Source organism: Chrysemys picta, chromosome 1, assembly GCF_011386835.1.
Source record: "Chrysemys picta bellii isolate R12L10 chromosome 1, ASM1138683v2, whole genome shotgun sequence".
NCBI lineage: Eukaryota > Metazoa > Chordata > Testudines > Emydidae > Chrysemys > Chrysemys picta.
In genome coordinates, this window is record NC_088791.1 from 327141022 (window position 1) to 327163380 (window position 22359).

The window sequence follows — 22359 nt, forward strand, 5'->3', positions numbered from 1 at the left end:
AAGATTCTAACAACTAAAAAAGGACGCAACAGTCAACCTAATGATTAAAACAGTAACACTATAAACGCTATGAGCTATAAATAATAAGAGAGAGGCTGGCCATCTCGGAGAGTCAGGCTCCATCTCTAAGCCATGAGTTGGTGAGAAGAATTGAATAGTGTTCCTCAACCTTTAAGTGGAACATGAGGATTGAAGAGTTCATGTACATCCTAAGGGTACTGTGGCCAGAAGACTCTGATCTCTGACCATCAGAGGAATGTGCATATGGATGATCAGTAGCTTTTAAGGTTTTTTACAGAGGGGTTGTTTAATTGAAGAGGGTCAGATGGCCATTTAGAAAAATCTCAGCTCAATTAACTCCAATTTAAGAACAAACAAGGAGAAGTACCGATTTCAGAGTTAAATAGAAATCTTTCTGGATAAAACTATTTTAGAAATAGCCTTTTTAAAAGCGCTCCTTCCTGTGACACAGGGTTGCAGGTTTGCTTTGCAGCTATCAGGCAACATAATGGTGCATCATATTGCCTGATAGCTGCAAAGCAAACCTGCAACCCTGTGTCACAGGAAGGAGCGTTTTTAAAAAGGCTATTTCTAAAATAGTTTTATCCAGAAATTTCACACCCTAAGATATTTAAACTGAAAACATGTTTTTCTCACTTTTTGTGGAACAAAGTACTTGTATTGCAGCCATTGTCTCATCAACAAAGAGGTAGCATTATGGTTTTAGGTACTGTATTTTATTACATTATCTTGGCTTATCTTGGCCATAAGGTATAAAATACTCAAATAGTTCTTACTGTACTATGCTAGCACCTAGGTTGTTCATTAATAATTCTGAGTGAAAGGTTTAACACTAATTACTTACTGGTTATTCCATTCACACTATTAACAAATCTTTTTTGCAACGTTGATAATAGATATGTTAAAAGGAACCCAGTGAATAAGCTAAATGGGAAAGCAAATATTGGACTTATTTAGATATTGCTAGGCACTGTCATTAATGTTCAGTTTAAGTGTTTTTTAAACTACATTTTTGGACAAAAGTTATAGATGACACTAAGCAGTTAAAAGGTACTTCTCATGCCAGACCATATGGTAAAACCAGTGACTATTTAAAAGCTGTACATTACCATCCTGGTAATTAAAAAAAAATCCCGTCCCACTACAGTAGAACGTCAGAGTTACAAATTGATCGGTCAACCACACACCTCATTTGGAACCGGAAGTATGCAATCAAGCAGCAGCAGAGACAAAAAGCCCCCAAAAAACAAAAAAGAAATCCCAATACTGTACAGTACTGTGTTAAATGTAAACTAGCAAAACAAAGGGAGAGTTAAAAAAAAAAAAGATTTGACAAGGTAAGGAAACTGTTTCTGTGCTTGTTTCATTTAAATTAGGACGGTTAAAAGCAGCATTTTTCTTCTGCATAGTAAAGTTTCAAAGTTGTATTAAGTCAATGTTCAGTTGTAAACTTTTGAAAGAACAGTAATGTATTGTTCAGAGTTATGAACAACCTCCATTCCCTAGGTGTTCATAACTCTGAGGTTCTACTGTATATTCAAGAGTTCCATGGTAATTAGGCTTAATTTGCCATTTAAAAGAAATGCCATGATGCTGACATGAACCCCCATTTGGAACATTGTTACAAAATTGAATGAACCCCCCCCCCCCCCCCACGGCAATTAAAAAAACCCACATGAACGAATTATGGCAGTAACTTTCTGAATTACAAAATGCCTCAGTGGACCAGTGATTTTGCCACAAAACATGTCCATATTTCTATCACCACATCATGGTCCTCTTCTGTTCGGCTTCTTTCAATTACCCGTTGTATCTGATCTTTAACTAAGATTGCAAACTCTGAGGCAGAGACTGTCTTCTTCTATATCCTGTCTAGCCTAGTGGGGCCCTGACTTGAGGCCTGTAGTTGCTACTGTAATACAACTGAGAATGTCATGCATGCTTTTCTTATAAGGCATGTTGTGGAAAATGTGCGTTCTATACTGTATTTGATACCCAATAAATGTTAAAAAGTGTCTATTTTAAACACAATGGATATAAAATACAGTTCTTTACATCAGCATAGACAAGACAAACCCTTGTGGTAGGGGTTATCACTGTTGCTCAGCCCCTAAACTTTAGACTCCATTATTCAGAGGGCTGTGGAATTAAAACCAAATCAGCTAAGAAATAGAATTAAGGATTGAAATCTTGCAGTCCAAACTCAAACAAAAGTCCCATTAACTTTACAGGCTAGGGAGCCAAGAACACTTTAGTTCTAAACCCAGATCTAACACGGTCATCTCCTTTGATACCCACTGCAATGCATGGGATATTTTACCTTAACAGAGTTGGTAAGACAACTCCTACCTGTTCATGCTCTCTGTATGTGTGTGTGTATGTATATATCTCCTCAATATATGTTCCATTCTATATGCTTCCGAAGAAGTGGGCTGTAGCCCATGAAAGCTTATGCTCTAATAAATTTGTTAGTCTCTAAGGTGCCATAAGTACTCCTGTTCTTTTTATAGATGAAGTAAGAACTGCAGAATTGGACACTAGGTGGCAAGTAACAAAGTTTGGCATTTCCAGTACTCTGTTACACACACCTCAATACCATGCCATCTCAGGATGGAATCTGGCCATCTCTGTTTCTAGTGTCTATGCAATTCAGTGTTTCATCGCTGTAAGCACACGCCTATTGTTTAAATGGTCTCAGCTTCAACTGCTGCTTCTGGTAATCCATTCTGCATGCTAATTACCTGATGGATTTCCCTTTTCCATAATTCGTAGTAAAGTGGTTTTATAAATATTCAAACTCTAGATGGTGCCTTTTGTGATACGAGGTTAACTGGACTGTATGTAAACAGTCTGCAAACTGGTTTATCCTCTCTGGTGAACTGGTAGGACCCCAAACCCAGTCCATTCATTGAGAAAGGCAGTGTCCTGTGTTCAGTGCGGCTTGTATTGGAGGTGGGGATAGAGGGCAGTGGTCCTGTGCTACAACCGTCAAAAGAGGAGCGTGCAGGAGCAATCAGCATGAAGAATCTATAAGTCTTTGACGAACCTTATCCTCGTTGCTTGCGCTTGTATTGCAACTTGGGAGCAGATCTGTTAAAACTAAACAAAAGCAAATGCTCGTTACAATGAAATTCCATCACACCATTTTGTCACAAGCGAATATTCCTGCTTTCCTTACAACAAAATAGCAGCCGTGGAGATTTAAAAAACCCAAACCTGCAACCTATTTTCACCTTTGATTTGTACTATAGCTAGGCTAGTGTGTGGCTTTATACAGGAACATACACAAAGGGCACCCTCTTAGTGGCACTACCTGTCCAACGCTGAGCCTGAGGAGCACCTTACAGCTTCCTTTTGGAAATGCAGAACCCAGAGCTAGTGTAGAACCACGAGCTGGTGCACAGGGTTCTGGAGCCAGGCATATCTCCACTTCTGGTGTGGCCAGTAATGCTATGATTCTGGCTGTTCCAGTCCTCTGAGGTGTGCCAAAGTGGGAAAGAAATCTTCTTGGTGCCTTTCTTGTTCTTGTGCAAAAGAGCTAGAACCTATATCTACGTTTGTAAAATCTTTTATTAAATCATGCTAATATCACTAGAGGCAGGCGAAAATGTGGGGGCAGTTAAATGCAACCCTTAGTCCTCTTGGTCCCTTTCTCGTAGTCGAAGAACGATGTCGCTCGGCTCACACCTCCTGGTACTGTTGGTGGCCGGTGATGTGTTCAACGTAGATGTCCCTGGACCATCGGATGGTGTCTGAGACCATGAGGCGCCGCATGAGCCGTGCATAGCGTTGACCGATCCCGCAGGTCTGCAGCACACGCGCGTTGCAGGGGTCCCAGGTGCCCAGGGCTCCGATGATCAGGGCGTCCATCTGCATCTCATAGCCCTTCACTCTCAGGGTGTCGGCCAGGGGCACGTACTTTTCCAGCTTATGAGCTCGGGCTTCACGAAACGCCGGGGTCCTGTTCTCAAAGGAGACCATGATGTCGACAAGGATGATCTTTTTCTGGGCCTCGTCGGTGACGACGATGTCAGGTCGTAGCTGGCTGTCGGTACCGGGGATGGTGGGGAGGGAGTGACTTAGAATACTACATCATGAACATTTCTCTTAAGCTGATGCTTCCTCCATTATATTAGGCAGAAGAGACAGTATCATTACTGTGCTGAAAAATAATTTAAATATCCCCTACCTTGGAAACTGTTCTTTGACTTAATCTGCATCTGCAGTTTCCTCCTATCTGAGCTAAATATGGTCAGAGTTCCCAGCCATTCCCACCTCTGCATAGAGAGGCTATATCTCTTTCTCCATGTACAACGTGACTGGCAATTTCCTTCAAAGAGATTTGGAATCACAATGAACACCATAAGTGGAAAGAGCATTATCTGAAGCCAGGTTATGTTTCTGTAGAAAGAGCAGGATCCAAGTGAATGCACTTACATATAAAATATGCTGCCCTCATTACCATTGTATCTGAACATTTATTCTCATATTACCATGATTGCTCAATAGAATTAACCATGTCTGGGCAGGGGATGAACTATTATGGGTTAAGTGCTCTATTCTGGATTCTGACTCACCCTATGATCTTGGTGAAATCACTTAGGGCCAAATTTTCCCCTCTCCTCTGTGACCAATTAAGGCCCCACTGCAGTGGAACTGGAGTGATCCCTCTGCCATGAAGGAGTTGTAGACATAGGTGCTGGAACTAGGGATGTGGTGGTGGTGGTGGTGGGGATGCTGCCACACCCCCTGGCTTGAAGTGGTTTCCATGATATACAAGGTTTACAGTTTGGTTCATCGACTCTCAGCACCCCCATTATACAAATTGTTCCAGCTTGTAGATTGCAAACCCAGAAGTGACTGCTGTGATCATCTAGTCTGACCACCTATTTAACTCAGGCCATAGAACTTCCCTGAATTAATTCCTGTTTAAACTAGAGTATATCCTTTAGAAACATATCCAATTGTGATTTAAAAACTGCCAGTCATACGACTCTTGGTAAATTGTTCCAACTACCTTCTCTGTTAAAAATGTGTGTCTTATTTCCTGTGTGAGGCCATGCGTACACTACAGGGCCTTCGGCAGCATAGCTATGCCTGCGGAGCCCCCTAGTGTAGTTGCAGTATATAGCAACAGAAGGAGGAGATCTGATGGTACAGGAATACCACCTCCTCCAATGATGTTAGCTATGCTGACAGAATCCCTCTAGCTGTATCTACACTGGGGGATTTATCAGCATACCTATGTTAGAAATGTTTTTTTTCATATCCCTGGCTGTCATAACCACGCTGCTATAAGTTTTAACTGTAGATCTTCGGGATCCATTGGTGCAGAGCACTACCCTTAAGGGGCTCCCTCCATCCCAGAACAGGGGAGGTTTGGACAGGGAGCATGAGCGAAGTGTAGCCGGCTTGGTGGCTTATACATAAACAGTTTCCCTTGCCACAAAGAGCAGACAGCCAGCAATAACAGGGGCTCTGCTGCTACCCTGCCATTAAAAGGAGTCCCTTCCCCAATACCACCCCCATCGGATCTCGTGTGTGTGTGAGAGAGAGAGAGAAGGGGGAGGATTAACTTCTATGCACCTCTGTCCCTCTAGCCTGAAGACTACCAGCCTTTCATGCTGTTCTTTAAAACAAAATCATGACACCACTAACTTCCCCATCTTATCTTAGTTCTATCTCTCAATGCAAACACATTGTACAATGACTGTACACTTTACTACTTTGTGATTGATCCAAAGGACTAAGAACTCAATACCCAACTGCTGCTACCACCACTTCTGCTAGGCTTAAAGCTGATGAGAGATGAAGTCAGGAAGGGCTAACACAGATCTAAGAGCCATTTCTGGCTCTAGCCCTCTGCCACAGGTTAGACCCATACCCACAAACCATGCAGGAGAGCTAAGACAGGCACATGAGTTCCTTAGTTTTTCCTTACCATCAGTTCAAATTACCCAAGCAATATTATTGCACAAACACCATATTAATTGGAAGTGACGTTTCTCAAAACCAAGTGCCTAAGCTGTAGATGGAAAATTTGCATCTCTGCTTATATATTTTGCAGGCACAGTTTAGGCATCTATCTTTGAAAATTTGGTCCATTATGACAAACAAATAAAAATACTACAATAGCTTTCAATAACATAACCCTCCTGAGGGGTTAACTGAAGTTATAAGAATCATATAAGCAGACTGTATTATTAGGTATAAGCTAGTCAATTTTCTTATACAGCACATTTAAGTCTTTGCATACAAGAATTCTAAGGCTTCTATTTGTTTAGATACAGAATTTCATAATATAAGAAACAATTTTTCTTCCTATTCAGGCCTATGTTAATGGATACACCATTTAAACACAACAAGCAGCTCAACTTTACCTTGTAGTTCTGTTGTAGTCCTTTCTGGTTCTTCTGTAATTTTCTCGTCAGGCTTCTCTTTCACAGTTGCTGGCTTCCCATCTACCGTATCTGTCGTCTTAATCGTACCAAGGTTTGGCAACAGATGGATTATGTCACACTTCCCAGGGCCTGCAATATTCTCTAGCACTTTGAGGCACTTGTATGATTTAAGCTCACTTACGTTTTCCTCAAGGAAGAGGAGGTAGAGGCTTAAATCATCATAATTTGACTTGAGTTTCAGAACATCAAATGTTGGCAGAATTTCATATACTCTAAGAATGTCTGAGCTTCGCCTGCATGGGATGAGCATGGCATACATTACAAGAGGCATCACCAAAAGATACACAAATAAGTTAATGTAACTGAGTAGCTGGAAGACGCCAACAGCAATAAGCTTACATTGAACTAGTTCTGGAACTGTTGTGTCATTCTTTAAGATTCCAGTTTTGATGGTGCACAAAAACTCATCAGTCATAGAGGAGAGATTGATATAATAGCCCAGATAGAGGCATGCAAACAGGATAATTGCTAATGTTAGTAAACGGCAAATAACATATTTGATTATTAAGTTTTTGGAGTTTCTTTTTGTCTTCAGGTATTGTTCCACAATGGGGTATTTAAAGTGGCTTTCAGATATCTCCCACAAACTGGAAAAAGAAAAAGAAAAAAACAAACAGACCAATCATTGCAGGAATCATTTTGTCATATTAAATAAGCTGAACATTTTGACACACACAAACAAAAGGCCTGATTCTGATCTCACTGACACTGTTGTAAATCAGGAGTTACTCTACTGAAATCAATGAAGTAACACTTGTGCAAAACAGATGTGAGGGCAATCTCAAGACCAGAATTCTGGTACATTCTTTAGTACTGAATATAACTGTTTACAAGACAAGTATGAGGGTCAACAGGAAAAATGCCCAAGCCTCGGACAGAATAAGTAAAATACTAATAAGAAATTTTTAAATGCAACTCAAGCACTGATACTCAAATCCAACCTAAGAGGAAAAGCAGACACAGCTGCAACATGTCTTACATTAAGATGAGAATGGCATTTTACCTGCCAGGACCTAACTTCAGAGATTCATGCCAACTCACTATTAAAGAAACAATTTTCAATTCTTATTTGTAATTTTTATTTCTTCTGAAGAAAGAGAAGAGGAGAAATTGCTGCACTGTCTAGGGTAGCTGTGAAACGGAGGTTGGCTAGAACAGTGCAGCAACTAATCCAAGAGAGGGAGCCTGGAAAAGACAAATATTTTAAAAAGGAAAAAAAAAGAAAAAGGAGTCTTTGCAGAGACAATTCTGAGAACAACAGAGTGGCAGGGGAGCTCATTAATGGCCTTCCACATCAAAGGATGTGAAAAATAACTGTACTGGTAGGTAAGGAATACAGCCACCTGCACTTCCTAATGCTGTTTTAGGCAATACTGACATCCATTGTAGCAAAGGAAACACAGAGCCACCTTAGGCCGGGGCTGGTCTACAAAGGGAGAGGAAGACAACCTGATTTACAAGTATTTTGTTTGAAAAAAGTAGTTATTTGTAAGTTCTAACTCCACACACACATTTTATTATCGATTTGGGATCTTGCATTTTTAATCACAGTTCTAAAAAAACAACACGTCAGCTCATCTTTAAAATGGCTGGTATAAATTTACAGTATGTGTCTGTGATTTACAAGTGTTCCAAACATATTATACTTATTAAAGGCTAAAAGAAATAAAGACCAAAAATACCAAGCTACAGCACCTTACCTTTGTGTCAAGTTTTCATTAACAGCTGGAGGCAGGCTACTGGGGTCTCTAGTGTCTCCACTGTGAAAGCTATTAGCTGCTTTGATTGCCCTGTTGTAGGCCTTGTCAAGTTCTTCCATAATAAATTTCAGATCTGAGCAAAGATGGGGTGCTGCAGTGAAGCGCCAGAACAAGCATGGTAGATACAACAGGATAGCAACTAGTAGCAGGATATATGGGAAAAACTGGAAGAGAAAAATAGCATTAAAATTGTTAGATTAGACTCAATCTGTAACAAAACAAGTCAAATAAGAATATTTTCTTGGGCAAGGCACTCTGCTTTATAAAAACCCATTTTCATACTAACCAGGGTGAGTAGGAAACTTTCTTGGTGGGTTGGGAGAAGGGGGAAGCCAAAAATTGATGCAGAATTTAAGCTTTTGTTCTTTTTTAAAGAAAGAAAAAGAAACTAAACCAGGAAATAGTCCCATAGGTACAAAGAAAAGCTCCCATTAAGAACTAATGCAGAGCCATCTTCTTGAGTGTGCAGACAGACAGATCCACTGCCTCTGCTGCTGCTCAGTTTTTGCCAAACAGAAGCAGAGTGAATGTAACCAAAATTCTGGACCACATTTTCACCACAGCTATTCAGAACTGTGTGGGCAAGTGTGAAACTGACAAGAACAAGGTCATTTGATGTGGACACAGTGGCAAAATGAGGACAGACACATGCATGGAATTAAGCAGCTTGCCGCACCTTTTATTAAACTTGAACACAAGGGAGGGGAGCTACCTGCCCATCACCCATACTCTCCTATACCAGGCATTTAATTTGATCCAGTGCAGGGGTTACAGGGCTCCTACCATATACCCTGTAACTTGATGTAGGCTCTCCTCAGCCTATTCCCCCAACCCCAACCTCAGTTCTCTGAGTCCTAGCACCCTTCCCCATGACGAGGGGGACAGAGGGGGTAGAGAGGGTCGGGGACCTCAGCCCTGGGAGCAACAAAGTCTCACCCTACCCCATGAGCCCAAGGGCCATCACCAAAATCCCAGGACTTTTACCTCGGCGAACAGTTCATTTTATTTTTTGACTACACTGGAAACAGGCTGCAAGTTGTGAGGAATTAACAACTCAACCCAAGAACCTCAGGTAAGTACTAAGCACCTTCCTACTTAACCCACTGTGAGTGGAAGGTGCTGTGAGGAAGGCGAAAAACTCCCTGATCCTCAGTCAACTGGCCCCCAGGAGAAAAAAATTCCTTCCTGACCCCCAAATTGGAGATCAGCGAGACCTGCAGCACCTGCCAGGCCAGGTTCCCATTCCTAATTCAGGATGGGTAGGGTGGGCTGCTGGAACGGAGCAGAAGAGGATCCACATGGCCCCAGTTCCAGGTTGAATCCGGGGAGCTGGGAAATGTAGACCCCACCTTGGATTGGTCAATTGCAGGGCTCTACATATTGGTCTCTTGGTAGTAATTGTCTTATAAAGCTTTAAAACCTGGTTAAGTGTTACTACGTTCTTCCTATATAATGATGGTTATATAAAACACATGTATTGTAAGCTTATAACACTATCCATGCCAGTATAGCCTACTCAATGCATGCTCTTATCAAATGTAAATAAATCATATAATAATGCCAATACATTCTCAAGGTTGTTTGTAGTATTGCTATAGCTGCATTGGTCCCAGGATGAGAGAAAGACAAGTTGAGGGAGGTAATGTCTTTTATTGGACCAACTTCTGTTGGTGGAGGGGACTAGCTTTTGAGCTTCACAGAGCTCTTCTCATCCCTTCCACCAATCTCACCCACTTTGTCCCTCTCAATATATTCTCAAGACACATTTATATTAAATGCGTAATGTATAAAACAGCTATAATATCTGAAAATCCTTTCAGATGCATATATTGTCTAATTCTACCAAACATAATTATCCATCTTATTCATCCATGAACTTCTAAATTACCATATCTTTAACTTTTAGTACAAAGCATATTCTAATGAACTCCGGGATCAGAACCCAGGGAATTGTAATTATAGTCATGATGACCAAAATTCATTTGGTTTTAAATTATAAATATTTTTTTTCCTCAACACACATTTGAAAGTCCATGAAGAGATCATCAACTGGTGCAAATGGACGATGTGGTTCTACTGAAGTCAACGGATCTACACAGATTTCACCAGCTGAGGATCTGGCCCAGTCAGTTGGTCACTGTGGCTAATAGCCCTCTCTTGCATTTTCAGCAAGGATAAAGATGTTACCTGAATCTGCTTTGTCTGTATATATAAAACAAATGACCTGATCCACATACGCCTATGGAGGAAAGCTGCTTCCAACATCTAAGACAACTGTGACAAAATCCTGTGAATTGTCTCTACTCTTACTCACTCTCTTCGCACACCTTTATACATATACCTTAGGGAACAATGTCTCTCAACAGCCGGAGATGATACACACTCTGACTACAATTAACATGCCAATCAGGAAACTTGCTGTGTTCTAAAACAGTAACAGCCAAATCAAAAATTTGCAAGCATTAATCATAGTAAATAACAAATTTGTGAAGCCTTAATTGGTGATAAAAACCTGAAATTGCTGTGCTAAGTGTGGCCTGGGAAGCTTAACTACTTCAACTTCTATTGCTTGCCACTACTTCTATTACTTGATCCCATCACAATTATAGGTGGGCAAAGACACTGGTTCAGTTTTCCAAGTCCTCAAGAAAAATAGTGCCATAATGCACGCATTTTATAATTGGAACAGATGGGGCATGGTGCAAGGGGGACTAACCCAGAAACAAAATAGTTTTCAAAAACTCATCATGATTATGAAGTGAGGAAGACTGAGATTTGGGTGGGAGGGGCACTTTCTAGCCAGCAAGGACCCAGAGCTGGGCTGGGGGCCATGCTGCTTCTGCAAAGCAGCCTGGCCCTGCCCCCTCACACCCAAAAAGGGGATGGCTACCGGGGGCCCTGGCCTATAACAGTGTCAATGGCCCTTCTTAGTCAGCAGGGACTTAGCTGCCAGGCTGGGCACATTCCTTCACACTTCCTGGGTTGTGGGCTGGTTGTGGAATTTATTTATTTACTTTGAAATCTTGTCCATCTGCCACTCACCAACAGCTCTCACCACATCCATCTTCTGCCTCACAGCATCAGTTGCCCTCCCTTTCCCCCCACTGGCTCCATCATCCCTTCTTGGTTTCTCTCACCCCTCTACAGTTCCTCATCACCTCTATCTCATCCTCTTCCTCGCTCCACCTCAATCTTCTCCCTCTTCTCACCTGCTCACATCTAGATCCCCAAACCATACTCTCCTCCTCACCTCTCATGATATTTACCCAGCCTCAGCCGTCCCTTCATTCCCCATCTCCTGCACCCATCCCAGCCCCCACTTCTGCCCCTCTTGTGCCTCCATTCCTAACCTCATGCCCTCCCGTTCCTGCCCCTTCTCTTGCTGTCTCTGGACCACCCACTTCATCTCATATTTAAAAAAAAAAATTACATCAATCCAGAACTTCTTCCTATCTTGCTTCTTTCAGCTCCTGTCTCTCACAGAGACCTGGATCCCTTTGTTCAACATTGCCTCTGTAGCTGCCCTCCCTTACAGAGGCCTTTCCTTCTCTCACACTCCCCACCATGGATCAGACCATGAGGTGAGGGTGGGGGTCACAAAAGCAGAAGTTTCTTGTCTGCTCTCCTCCTCTAACCCCTCTATGTGCCTCTCCATTTCCTGCTCTCCCTCCTACCCACTCTCATCCCCTCCCCTACTCTTCTCCTTAGCCTCATTCTCCTGCGGATCTTTCCCCCACACAAAACGACCACGTTCCAGTCTCTCCCATCTTTTAAAAAAAAACATGTTTGATCCCACTTCCCCCCCCACTCTTCTTTTCATCTCTAAGCTCTTTGAACACACTTCAGAATCACTATCTGGAGTGCCTCTCCTCCAATTCCATTCTAGACCCTCTCCAATCTGGCTTCCACCACTTGCACTCAAATGAAACTGCTCTCACCCAGAGTCTCTAATGACCTCTTCCTAGACAGAGCTCAGAACCAGTACTCCATCCTCATCCTCCTTGACCTGTCAGCTGCATTCAACACAGTCAACCATGCTTTTGAAATCTTTTCCTCCCTGGGCTTCCACAGCACTGTACTCTCCTGGATCTCCTTTTACCTCTCTCATCTCTCCTTCATTGTGTTCTTCAGGGGATCCTCCTCATCCCTCCTCCAGCTTTTTGTGGGGTCTCCACTGGGATCTTTCCTGGGTCCCCTTCTTTTCTCCCTCTACACCTTATCTCTGGGTAAACTCATCTTCAAACACAAATTCAATGACCAATCACTGTACTGATGACTCACAGATCTACCTCTCTACTCCAGACCTGTCTCCTTCTGTCCAAACTAAAACCTCTGCCTGTCTCTCTGACACCTTCTTCTGGATGTCTGGTCGCCAGCTGAAATTCGACATGACAAACAGAGCATTCAATCTACTACCTTCAATTCCTTTCCCTCCATCTCTTTTCTCAACCATTGTGCACACCACCCCCATCCTGCCTGTCATGCAGGCAAATAACCTGGTTGTCATATTCAACTTGATCCTCTCTCTAGGTCCTCACATCCAGACTATGTCTAAATATTGAAGATTATTTCTGTATAGATATGGCCTTTCCTATCCATCACATAGCTAAAACTCACACCCAGTCTCTCATCATCTCAAGTCTTAATTACTGCAACATTTTTCTCTCTGACCTTGACAAATGCAATCTTGTCCCCCCATCCATTCAGAATGCAGTTGCAAATATTTTCCTAACCCACTGCTTTGACCATGTCATACCCCTCTCTTTGCATTCCTCCACTGCCTCCCTTTTCTCTATCAAATCAAACAAGCTTTTTGCCTTCACTGTCAAGGTCCTTCACCATCAATCTGCACCCCACGTATCATCTTTCATTCATTATCGAGATGTTGACTCCCACCTCTGGTGAGACAATGATGCCAGCCTCCCTTCTCCACTTATTACATTTTCAAACAAGAATCTGTGCTTTCTCCTAGGCTGCCCCTCATGCTTGGGAGGTGCTCCCCACGAAACCACTCAAACCTACCTTATTATCCTCTTTCAAATCCTCCTTTACCATGACACCTACAAAAATCCAGACCACTGGTTTGTTGAGCCTACTGCCTATCTTGCTGACCAATATCATTGCATTGTTTCTTTGTACTCCTCCATCTGTTGTCTCTTGTCTTATACCTAGATTGTAAACCCTTTTGCAGAGACTGTCTTTTTGTTCTGTGTTTGTAGAGTGTGTGGCACAATGGGGTCCTGGTCCATGACTAGGGTTCCTAAGTGCTGTGCTAATTAATAATAATAATAATAATAATAATAATATTAATGAGAGCACAAGGGGAACCGTGCAGATGTTTGTTTTGTGTTCCAACTCTGGAAAGAAGCAGCATTTGCTCCTGTTTTATTTGGAAGCAGCAGTCTTCATTTACCAAGCATTCCATGATGTTTTCAAGGTCCGGTTCATAACCCTCTCTCCTCATCTCATTATCCTCATCAGTTTTTCTTTACGTGTGTTAACTTATGAACAGAAGTTAATTTCCACATGAAACTTCTGAGATGAATGCGCAAGCAAAGAAGAAAAGATGATCTGACAGTGGAATCATAGGAGTCAGAATGGAAAGGATTTATTACATTATCCAGATCATCTAATCAATATTTAAATAACCTTATTTACACATCAAAGAGGCTGATAAAGGAGGTGCTGTTGTCATCATGAACAGGTCTGACTACCAGAAGGAGGCTGCCAGACAACTCTCCAATACCAAATTCTACAGGCCACTTTCCTCAGATCCCACTGAGGAATACACTAAGAAACTGCACCATCTACTCAGGACACTCCCTACACTAACACAGGAACAAATCAACATACCCTTAGAGCCCCGACCGGGGTTATTCTATCTACTAACCAAGATCCACAAACCTGGAAATCCTGGACGCCCCATCATCTCGGGCATTGGCACTCTGACTGAAGGACTGTCTGGATATGTGGACTCCCTACTCAGGGCAGGTCTTCACTACGGGGGGGGGAGGAGGGGGGGAGGGAGGGAGGTGTGTCGATTTAAGATACGCAAATTCAGCTACGCTAATAGCGTAGCTGAATTCGACCTATCGGAGCCGACTTACCCTGCTGTGAGGACGGCGGCAAAATCGACCTCCGTGGCTCCCCGTCGACGGTGCTTACTCCCACCTCCGCTGGTGGAGTAAGAACGTCGATTCGGGGATCGATTGTCGCGTCCCGACGAGAGGCGATAATTCGATCCCCGAGAGATCGATTTCTATCTGCCGATTCAGGCGGGTAGTGTAGACCTAGCCTCAGACCCTATGCCACCAGCACTCCCAGCTATCTCCGTGACACCACTGATTTCCTGAGAAAACTACAATGCATTAGTGACCTCCCAGAAAACACCATCCTAGCCACCATGGATGTAGAGGCTCTCTACACAAACATCCCACACACAGATGGAATACAAGCTGTCAGGAACAGTATCCCTGATGATGACACAGCACAACTTGTTGCTGAGCTCTGTGATTTTATCCTCACGCACAATTATTTCAAATTTGGTGACAATATATACCTCCAGACCAGTGGCACCGCTATGGGCACCCGCATGGCCCCACAATATGCCAACATTTTTATGGCTGACCTGGAACAACGCTTCCTCAGTTCTTGTCCGCTCACGCCCCTTCTCTACCTACGCTACATTGATGACATCTTCATCATCTGGACCCATGGCAAGGAGACCCTGGAAGAATTCCACCATGATTTCAACAGCTTCCACCCCACCATCAACCTCAGCCTGGACCAATCTACACGGGAGGTCCACTTCCTAGACACCACAGTACAAATAAGCGATGGCCACGTTAACACCACCCTATACCGAAAACCCACCAACTGCTATGCCTACCTTCATGCCTCCAGCTTCCACCCCGGACACACCACATGATCCATCGTCTACAGCCAAGCCCTGAGGTACAACCACATCTGCTCCAACCCCTCAGACAGAGACCAACACCTACAAGATCTTCACCAAACATTCTCAAAACTACGATACCCATACGAGGAAATAAAGAAACAAATCAACAGAGCCAGACGTGTACCCAGAAGTCTCCTGCTACAAGACAGGCCCAAAAAAGAAACCAACAGAACTCCACTGGCCATCACCTACAGTCCTCAGCTTAAAACGCATCATCAGTGATCTACAACCCATCCTGGACAATGATCCCTCACTTTCACAGACCTTGGGAGGCAGGCCAGTCCTCGCCCACAGACAACCAGCCAACCTTAAGCATATTCTCACCAGCAACCACGCACCGCACCATAACAACTCTAACTCAGGAACCAACCCATGCAACAAACCTCGATGCCAACTCTGCCCACATATCTACACCAGCAACACCTTCACAGGACCTAACCAGATCAGCTACAACATCACCGGCTCATTCACCTGCACGTCCACCAATGTTATATATGCCATCATGTGCCAGCAATGCCCTTCTGCTATGAACATTGGCCAAACTGGACAGTCACTATGCAAGAGGATAAATGAACACAAGTCAGATATCAGGAATGGCAATATACAAAAACCTGTAGGAAAACACTTCAACCTCCCTGGCTACACATTAGCAGATGTAAAGGTAGCCATCTTACAGCAAAAAAACTTCAGGACCAGACTCCAAAGAGAAACTGCTGAGCTCCAGTTCATTTGCAAATTTGACACTATCAGATCAGGATTAAACAAAGACTATCCAACTACAGAAGCAGTTTCTCCTCCCTTGGTGTTCACACCTCAACTGCTAGCAGAGCACCTCACCCTCCCTGATTGAACTAACCTCGTTATCTCCACACTGATATATACCTGCCTCTGGAGATTTCCATTACTTGCATCTGAAGAAGTGAGGTTCTTACCCACGAAAGCTTATGCTCCCAGTACTTCTGTTAGTCTCAAAGGTGCCACAGGACCCTCTGTTGCTTTTTACAGATCCAGACTAACACGGCTACCCCTCTGATACTTATTTACACTGCCATACCAATCTTTTAAAAATAGCAGTGGGCAAAATAAGTCGCCCCCCCGCCCACAAAATTCATGACAGTTGAACATGGATAAACAACTGGTGCTTGGTGTATGGATCAAACCATGCAATTTGCCTTTCAAAAAAATGTATTTCAATGCCTCACAATTTACAAGGTGGCAGCATTACATCAAGTAGTGGAGAGATGTCTCGGGGATAGTTTGCATTACATTAGCCATGTTTCTTGTTGGTGCTAAAGACCTATATGGTCAAATAAATTGAAGAGTTTTACTATCCCTGACATGAAATTCAGTTTTGCCCCAGAGTGCTTTAGTTCTAAAATTACTAGTAGGGCCTCTTTTAACAGCATTTTGTGAAGTTTATAATGCTGGATGTGAACTAGTAAATATGAATCTAGTATACTCCTGTTTATCCAAAACCCTATTATCCGAACCTCCACATTATCCAAATCCCTTCCTTGTCCCCCCAGCATGAGATATATGCTGCAGAAGGCATGTATGTCGAAAAGGAGGGGATTCGGATAATGCGGAGATTCAGGTAATAGAGCAGAGACTCCCAGGACTGCAAGGAGGAGGAAGAAGAAGACAAGTCCCTGGCCATAGGGGAGGCCACCCTGCTGCTGAACAGCTCCTGTGGCAGTGCAGGTGACACCCTGCAGGCACAAAGGGGAGGTTGCGATCCTGATGGAGCAGAGCAGAGAGCCCCCAGCCCTGGCCAGGACTGAGAAGATGACAAGCCCCCATCTATAGGGAAGGCCAACCTGCTGCTGAATGGCTGAAGGGCACTTGCCGTCTCAATTATCCACATTCCTGATTACCCAAATAAAGTCTATCCGCCCATGCAATTCGGATAATCTGGAGTTTACTGTACATGCAAAAGGCCCTTTGTGACATTCTATACCTTGGGGGAGCATACTGTAACTCCCATATTCCTCATTTTCATATAATTGTGATCTTACATATAAAGCATGCCTTGTAAGGTATCAGGGGAAAGGTTATGATCTGCTGAAAGTCATTTCTCTATCCATGTATGTTTATCATTAATGCATATGAAGTTATGATAATTGTATTCTATGGCAGTCACTAAAACATTGTCCAGCAAGGGAGCTACAAAGCAATGACTCACCTGCATGAGGCCACACCAGGGGAATTGCTCAACTTTACTTGGAGAGACTCAGCAATGCCCCCCAGACATGCCTGGACTTGTGCTCCCCAAGCACATGGACTGAGGGTATAAAACAGACAGAGTGGACACATACTGGGCCCTTCTCCTGCCACCACCTTCGCTGCAAGCAACCAAGACCCCGAGAAGAAGACAAGACTCCAACACAGGAGATTGGCCCAGGTTTAAGGAACAAACCTGTATATTAAGGACTGCAATATCCAGTGGAATGAGAAAAACTGCTTAATCTAGCTGCTGCCCAGTCTAATAGGGTTAAGAGTTTAGACTGTGTGCTTATATTTTATTTGCTTTGGTAACCACTCTGACTTTTTATGCTTTGACTTATAATCACTTAAAATCTATCTTTATAGTTAATTAATGTTTGTTTATTCTATCTGGAGCAGTGCATTTGGTTTGAAGCATGACAGAGACTCCCCTTGGGATAACAAGGCTGGTACATATCAATTTCTTTGTTAAATTGATGAACTCATATAAGCCTGCAGCGTCCACTGGGCATAACTGGACACTGCAAGACGGAGATTCCTAGGGTTGTGTCTTGGACTGGAGATATTGGCTAGTGTCATTTGGCTGCAAGTAGCTGGGAAAAGCTTACATGCCAGAGGCTGTGCGTGAACAGCCCAGGAGTGGAGGTTCTCACAGCAGAGCAGGGTTGGAGTGACCTAGCAGATCGGTCCAGATAACACCAGAGGGGAATGTCACACCCTTCCTTAGTGATTAGGACTGAGATAACAGAAGCCATTTGTAGGAAACGTTCAGATTCTGAACATCACCAGTTAAAGCTTATCTACATGTGTCAATATGCGATTGGAACGATCAGGGCCCAGACACCCCAATAGAAGAACAGAAGGTTCAAACCCCAAAAATGAGCAGTTGAACCAATTGACTGCATATTGTATTACCGTGCCATAAAAGTATAATGAGAAAGGTCTTTTATGAAAACTTCTAATGTTCTGAAATGGATGGTCATTATGAGATATGTATGTGTCATACAGTGTCTATCTCGGACTGTGGTTATAAATTTATGTATGCAGCAAACTGTTCATAACCTGTACTACAACTTCAAGTACACTTCATGGCAGGGAGGGGTACCTCACAAGCCAGTTGTTTACACAAAATCAATTTCAAATACCCATCCATTGTCAAGTCCAGGAGAAAACAATGATGAATTATTAGACACACCCAGCCTAGATTATCCCCATCTCTGAATAAACATGAGTCACCATGACAGGAAAGGAAAGGAAAAAGAAAAGTACAAGAAGAAGAGCTCAAAGGACTGAAACAGGAGGAGAGTAGGGGAGCCAAGAGCTTGGTCTACACTAGAAAATTAAGTTGTCTTAACTATGTCACTCGGGGGTGTGAAAAATCCACACTCCTGAGTGGTGTAGTTAAACCAACCTAACTCCAGTGTAGACAGCACTAGGCAATGGAAGAATTCTTCTGTCCAGCAAGCTACCACCTCTCAGGGAGGTGGATTACCCATGCAAATGGGAAAACTCTTTCCGTCAGTGTATGAAGTGTCTACACTGAAGCACTACAGTGGCACAGCGGAAGCTGTGCCGCTGTAGCATTTCAAGCATAGAGAAACCCTAAGGAGTGTGCTTCCCTTTCTCTGGGTCTTTGGCAGCTGCTCAGTGCAAATGCTGTGTGATTGTTACTCTGGGTGTCTGGGATGGGCATCTTGGGATATGATGGGTGGAACTGGGAGCAAACATTCCATATACATAGCATGTTCACATCCAAGCCAAGCAATATTTCTGCCTGACAAGCCAGTGGAAGTTAAGGATGCTAGAAGCAACATTAACTGTCACTCTGTGCTAACTATTCCCTCGGATAAGGGTACAGGTGGCTAGCTCCTAAAGTAGCCCCTTTTCCAGGAGACAAGCAGAGTCCAAGGAAACAAGGTGGATAAAGTAAAACAGATGCACCTGGCTCCATGTGGCTGGAACTAGTTTTCCTGGTGGATCCTTGAGTTCTGCAATGTTTGGAGAACACTCCCTTTGATCCCTCTGGGAAACTACAAATCCCTCAAACTTCTGAACAAGGCAGCTGCCAGTAATTCCCAAAGGTGAATTTTCTGAGTCCTTGTTCTCCTTCCCAAGAGTTTTTACTGTAAGAACGTATGTCAGTTATTAAAGAAACACTGAAATCACTGGCCCCATTCATGAAGTAAGGTCCTACTCAGTGAAAGTCAGAGTGGCAGAACTGGAAACTAAGTATAGCTTCCACAGCCAGGCCACGAACGTCCTTTGATTAACATTATTAAACCAGAATGATCAACTGAAATATTAAAACATGACTTCAATAATAATACAGTATAAAAGGGATTAGTCTTGCAGCACTATCTGCCTGTATTTTGTGAGTAAGACTCACAGCAGAGTAATCAAAGATGCAAAATTTGCTCTGGTAATCTTCTGCAGCTCCTATCTGCCACCACACTGTGTAATGTAGGAGACATCATTTTATATGTTAACGATAGCTCTAGTAATATGATACACAGTGACATTGGTATTTTAAAGCCTCTCTCCCCCTCACTGATATCACTGACACATTATTTACAAAAGCATTTTCTTGTGTTCTGTACTTACCTGAGAAGATATAAAATTAAGTCACAAAATATATCTGATAATCTATTAAAGCCGCAAAAGAAATGTGTTACTTTCTTACCCTACTGACCACTATTACATGTAAGCCACCAGATCTGACACCAGGTATTAATTAATATTAATTAAAAAGAAAACTTTAAACCAGATTTTCAGCAGAGCTCAGGGCCATATTTTTCAAGTGTTCTGTACCCGCACTGGGGCCAGATTTTCATGAGAGCTAATAGGTTGAGCTCTTTTAAAAACACAACCATTTATTTACCTACCTAACTGGAAGTCAAATTTAAAAAAAAATGCTAACCTAAGAATTGGACATGGAAAATATTTATTCGAGAGAGAGAGAGATTGTGTGTGTGTGTGTGTGTGTGTGTGTGTGTGTGTGTGTGTGTGTGTGTGTGTGTGTGTGTGTGTGTGTGTGTCACAGATCCACAGGGTCTGGTCTCTGAGCAGCCAGTTTGGGCAGGGACGTAGGAGGAGTGGGGTAGGGTTAGTTGGCTCCTTCTGGCCTTATAATCTATGAAAGTGCTTATTTCTGAAAATTTGTCCCAAAGAGACTGAGACCTGTCAGCTTGCCAGTTTTTTATCCATTTAACATGCACCATGTTAATTTTCTATCATTTTAGTTGTTTTATCAAAATGTCTTACGGTACCAAGTCGAATGCCTTACAGAAGTCAGTCTGTTACATCCACGCTATTACCTTTATCAACCAACCTTGAAATCGCATCAAAAAAGACATCAAGTTAGTTTGACAGGATCTATTTTCCATAAACACATGTTGATTGGCATTAATTACATTACCTTCCATTAATTCTTGTATCAGCCGCTTCATTATTTTGCCTACGATCAATGTCAGGCTGAAAGGCCAATAACTACCTGGGTCATCCAGTTTACCCTTTTAAAATACTGACATAACAGTAGCTTTCTTCCAGTCTCCTGGAACTCCCCCAATGTTCCAAGCGTTATTGAAAATAAACATTAATGGTCTAGTAAGCGCCTTGGACAGTTTTTTTAAAACTCTTAGATGCTAGTTACTCAGACTTGCTGATTTAAAAATGTCCAACTTTAGCAGCTATGTTTGAACATCCTCCTGAGTTACTACTGGATGGAAAATGTTTCATCATCAAAATATGATGCACTCTAACTGTGTATGCAAAATGTGTACATGAGATGAAGTAAAGTTTGTTTTTAAGTTTGTTTGTTCAAATACCTATATTCAATATGTGCAGCTGCTTGCTCTGTCTTTCTCTGTAGGTTCTGACACAACATATAATGAATCTCTACAAAATACTTTAAGCCATACTCTGGGGCTCTTTCCCCAACTTGCACAGAGAGCAGCCTGAATCCCAAGCCTGTAATCGATCTGTCATGCAGATGATACCATTGTCAATTCCTTCCGGAGCTAATAAATAAACTAAAAATAATAAATTAAAAGGGCACTTTAATGTGAGTGATAAATTCATATTTGGGCTGAATTGTTTTTTTAAAAGTGCAGGTAATGACAGTTGCGGGGCACCCAATAAAAGTGTATTATAAAGATGGAGCGTTCAATAAGAGCATTATTAAGGTGGAGGCTGAATTAAGGAAGGCACACTAACACCCGGGGATCCATGGCATGGGAAGACTCTAGGAACATACAGAAAAGGTTGGCTATGGCATGTTCAGCTCTCATTAACTTTTGGATAAACAGCAGCACCAGTGTGACCCAAACACTCAGGCTGGTACAGCATTAATTTAGTGTATTAACTCTAATTTAATAGAGCTGTGAAAACTGCAACCTCAAGATGGGATCAAGCTTTAAGAAAAGTAAATCCTCTGCCATGCAATGAGAAAAGTATGGGGGACAGAAAAAAGATAAAATAAGTGAAAATTAGAGCAATGTGGGACTAAGGTATTTCTGAAGGGGAAGAGAAGGCTCAAAAGCCAGCAGATGTCTTAGGCTAACTGCCTACAGGTTCTGATTTACTCTGCCTCGTGGGAGAAAGAGAAGGACTATGCCTTGGAAAACCCCTCTGCAAATAGAAATGAACTAACAAAAATTTCCAGAAGGCCGGAAATTAAATTTACTATGGCTGCAATCCTAGTCCTGTTGAAGTTAATGGGAGTTTTACCATTGGCTTCAGTGGAAGAAAGGGTAGGCATATTACTCATGGAACCCTGAGGGAATGCAATCTGGCTGGGAGATTATCCTGGCCCTAGATCTTAAACTGAATCCCAAACTATTTTCAATACATATGACATTTTCCAACCCATCTGTTTCTTATTTACTTGCTGTTTTCTTAACCCATCTCAAAACAGGTCCAAAAAAAGTTCCTGTACTTC

At 42.6% G+C, this 22359-nt stretch overlaps 1 protein-coding gene across 2 annotated transcripts in view; it reads right to left on the reverse strand.

Moving 5' to 3' along the window:
- PANX1 (pannexin 1) overlaps positions 1-22359 on the reverse strand; it is a 72095-nt gene that overhangs the window by 19840 nt on the left and 29896 nt on the right. The window contains exons 3-5 of one of the 2 annotated variants that reach the window (XM_005309147.5): positions 8183-8406; positions 6402-7069; positions 994-3120 (exon numbers count right to left, since the gene is read on the reverse strand). In XM_005309147.5, coding sequence (XP_005309204.2) covers positions 3035-3120; positions 6402-7069; positions 8183-8406 — 978 coding nt within the window. In that variant the 3' untranslated portion in view covers positions 994-3034. Of the gene's footprint in view, positions 1-993; positions 3121-6401; positions 7070-8182; positions 8407-22359 lie in introns of those variants that run through there. The other variant, XM_024110879.3, reaches the window with a different exon arrangement.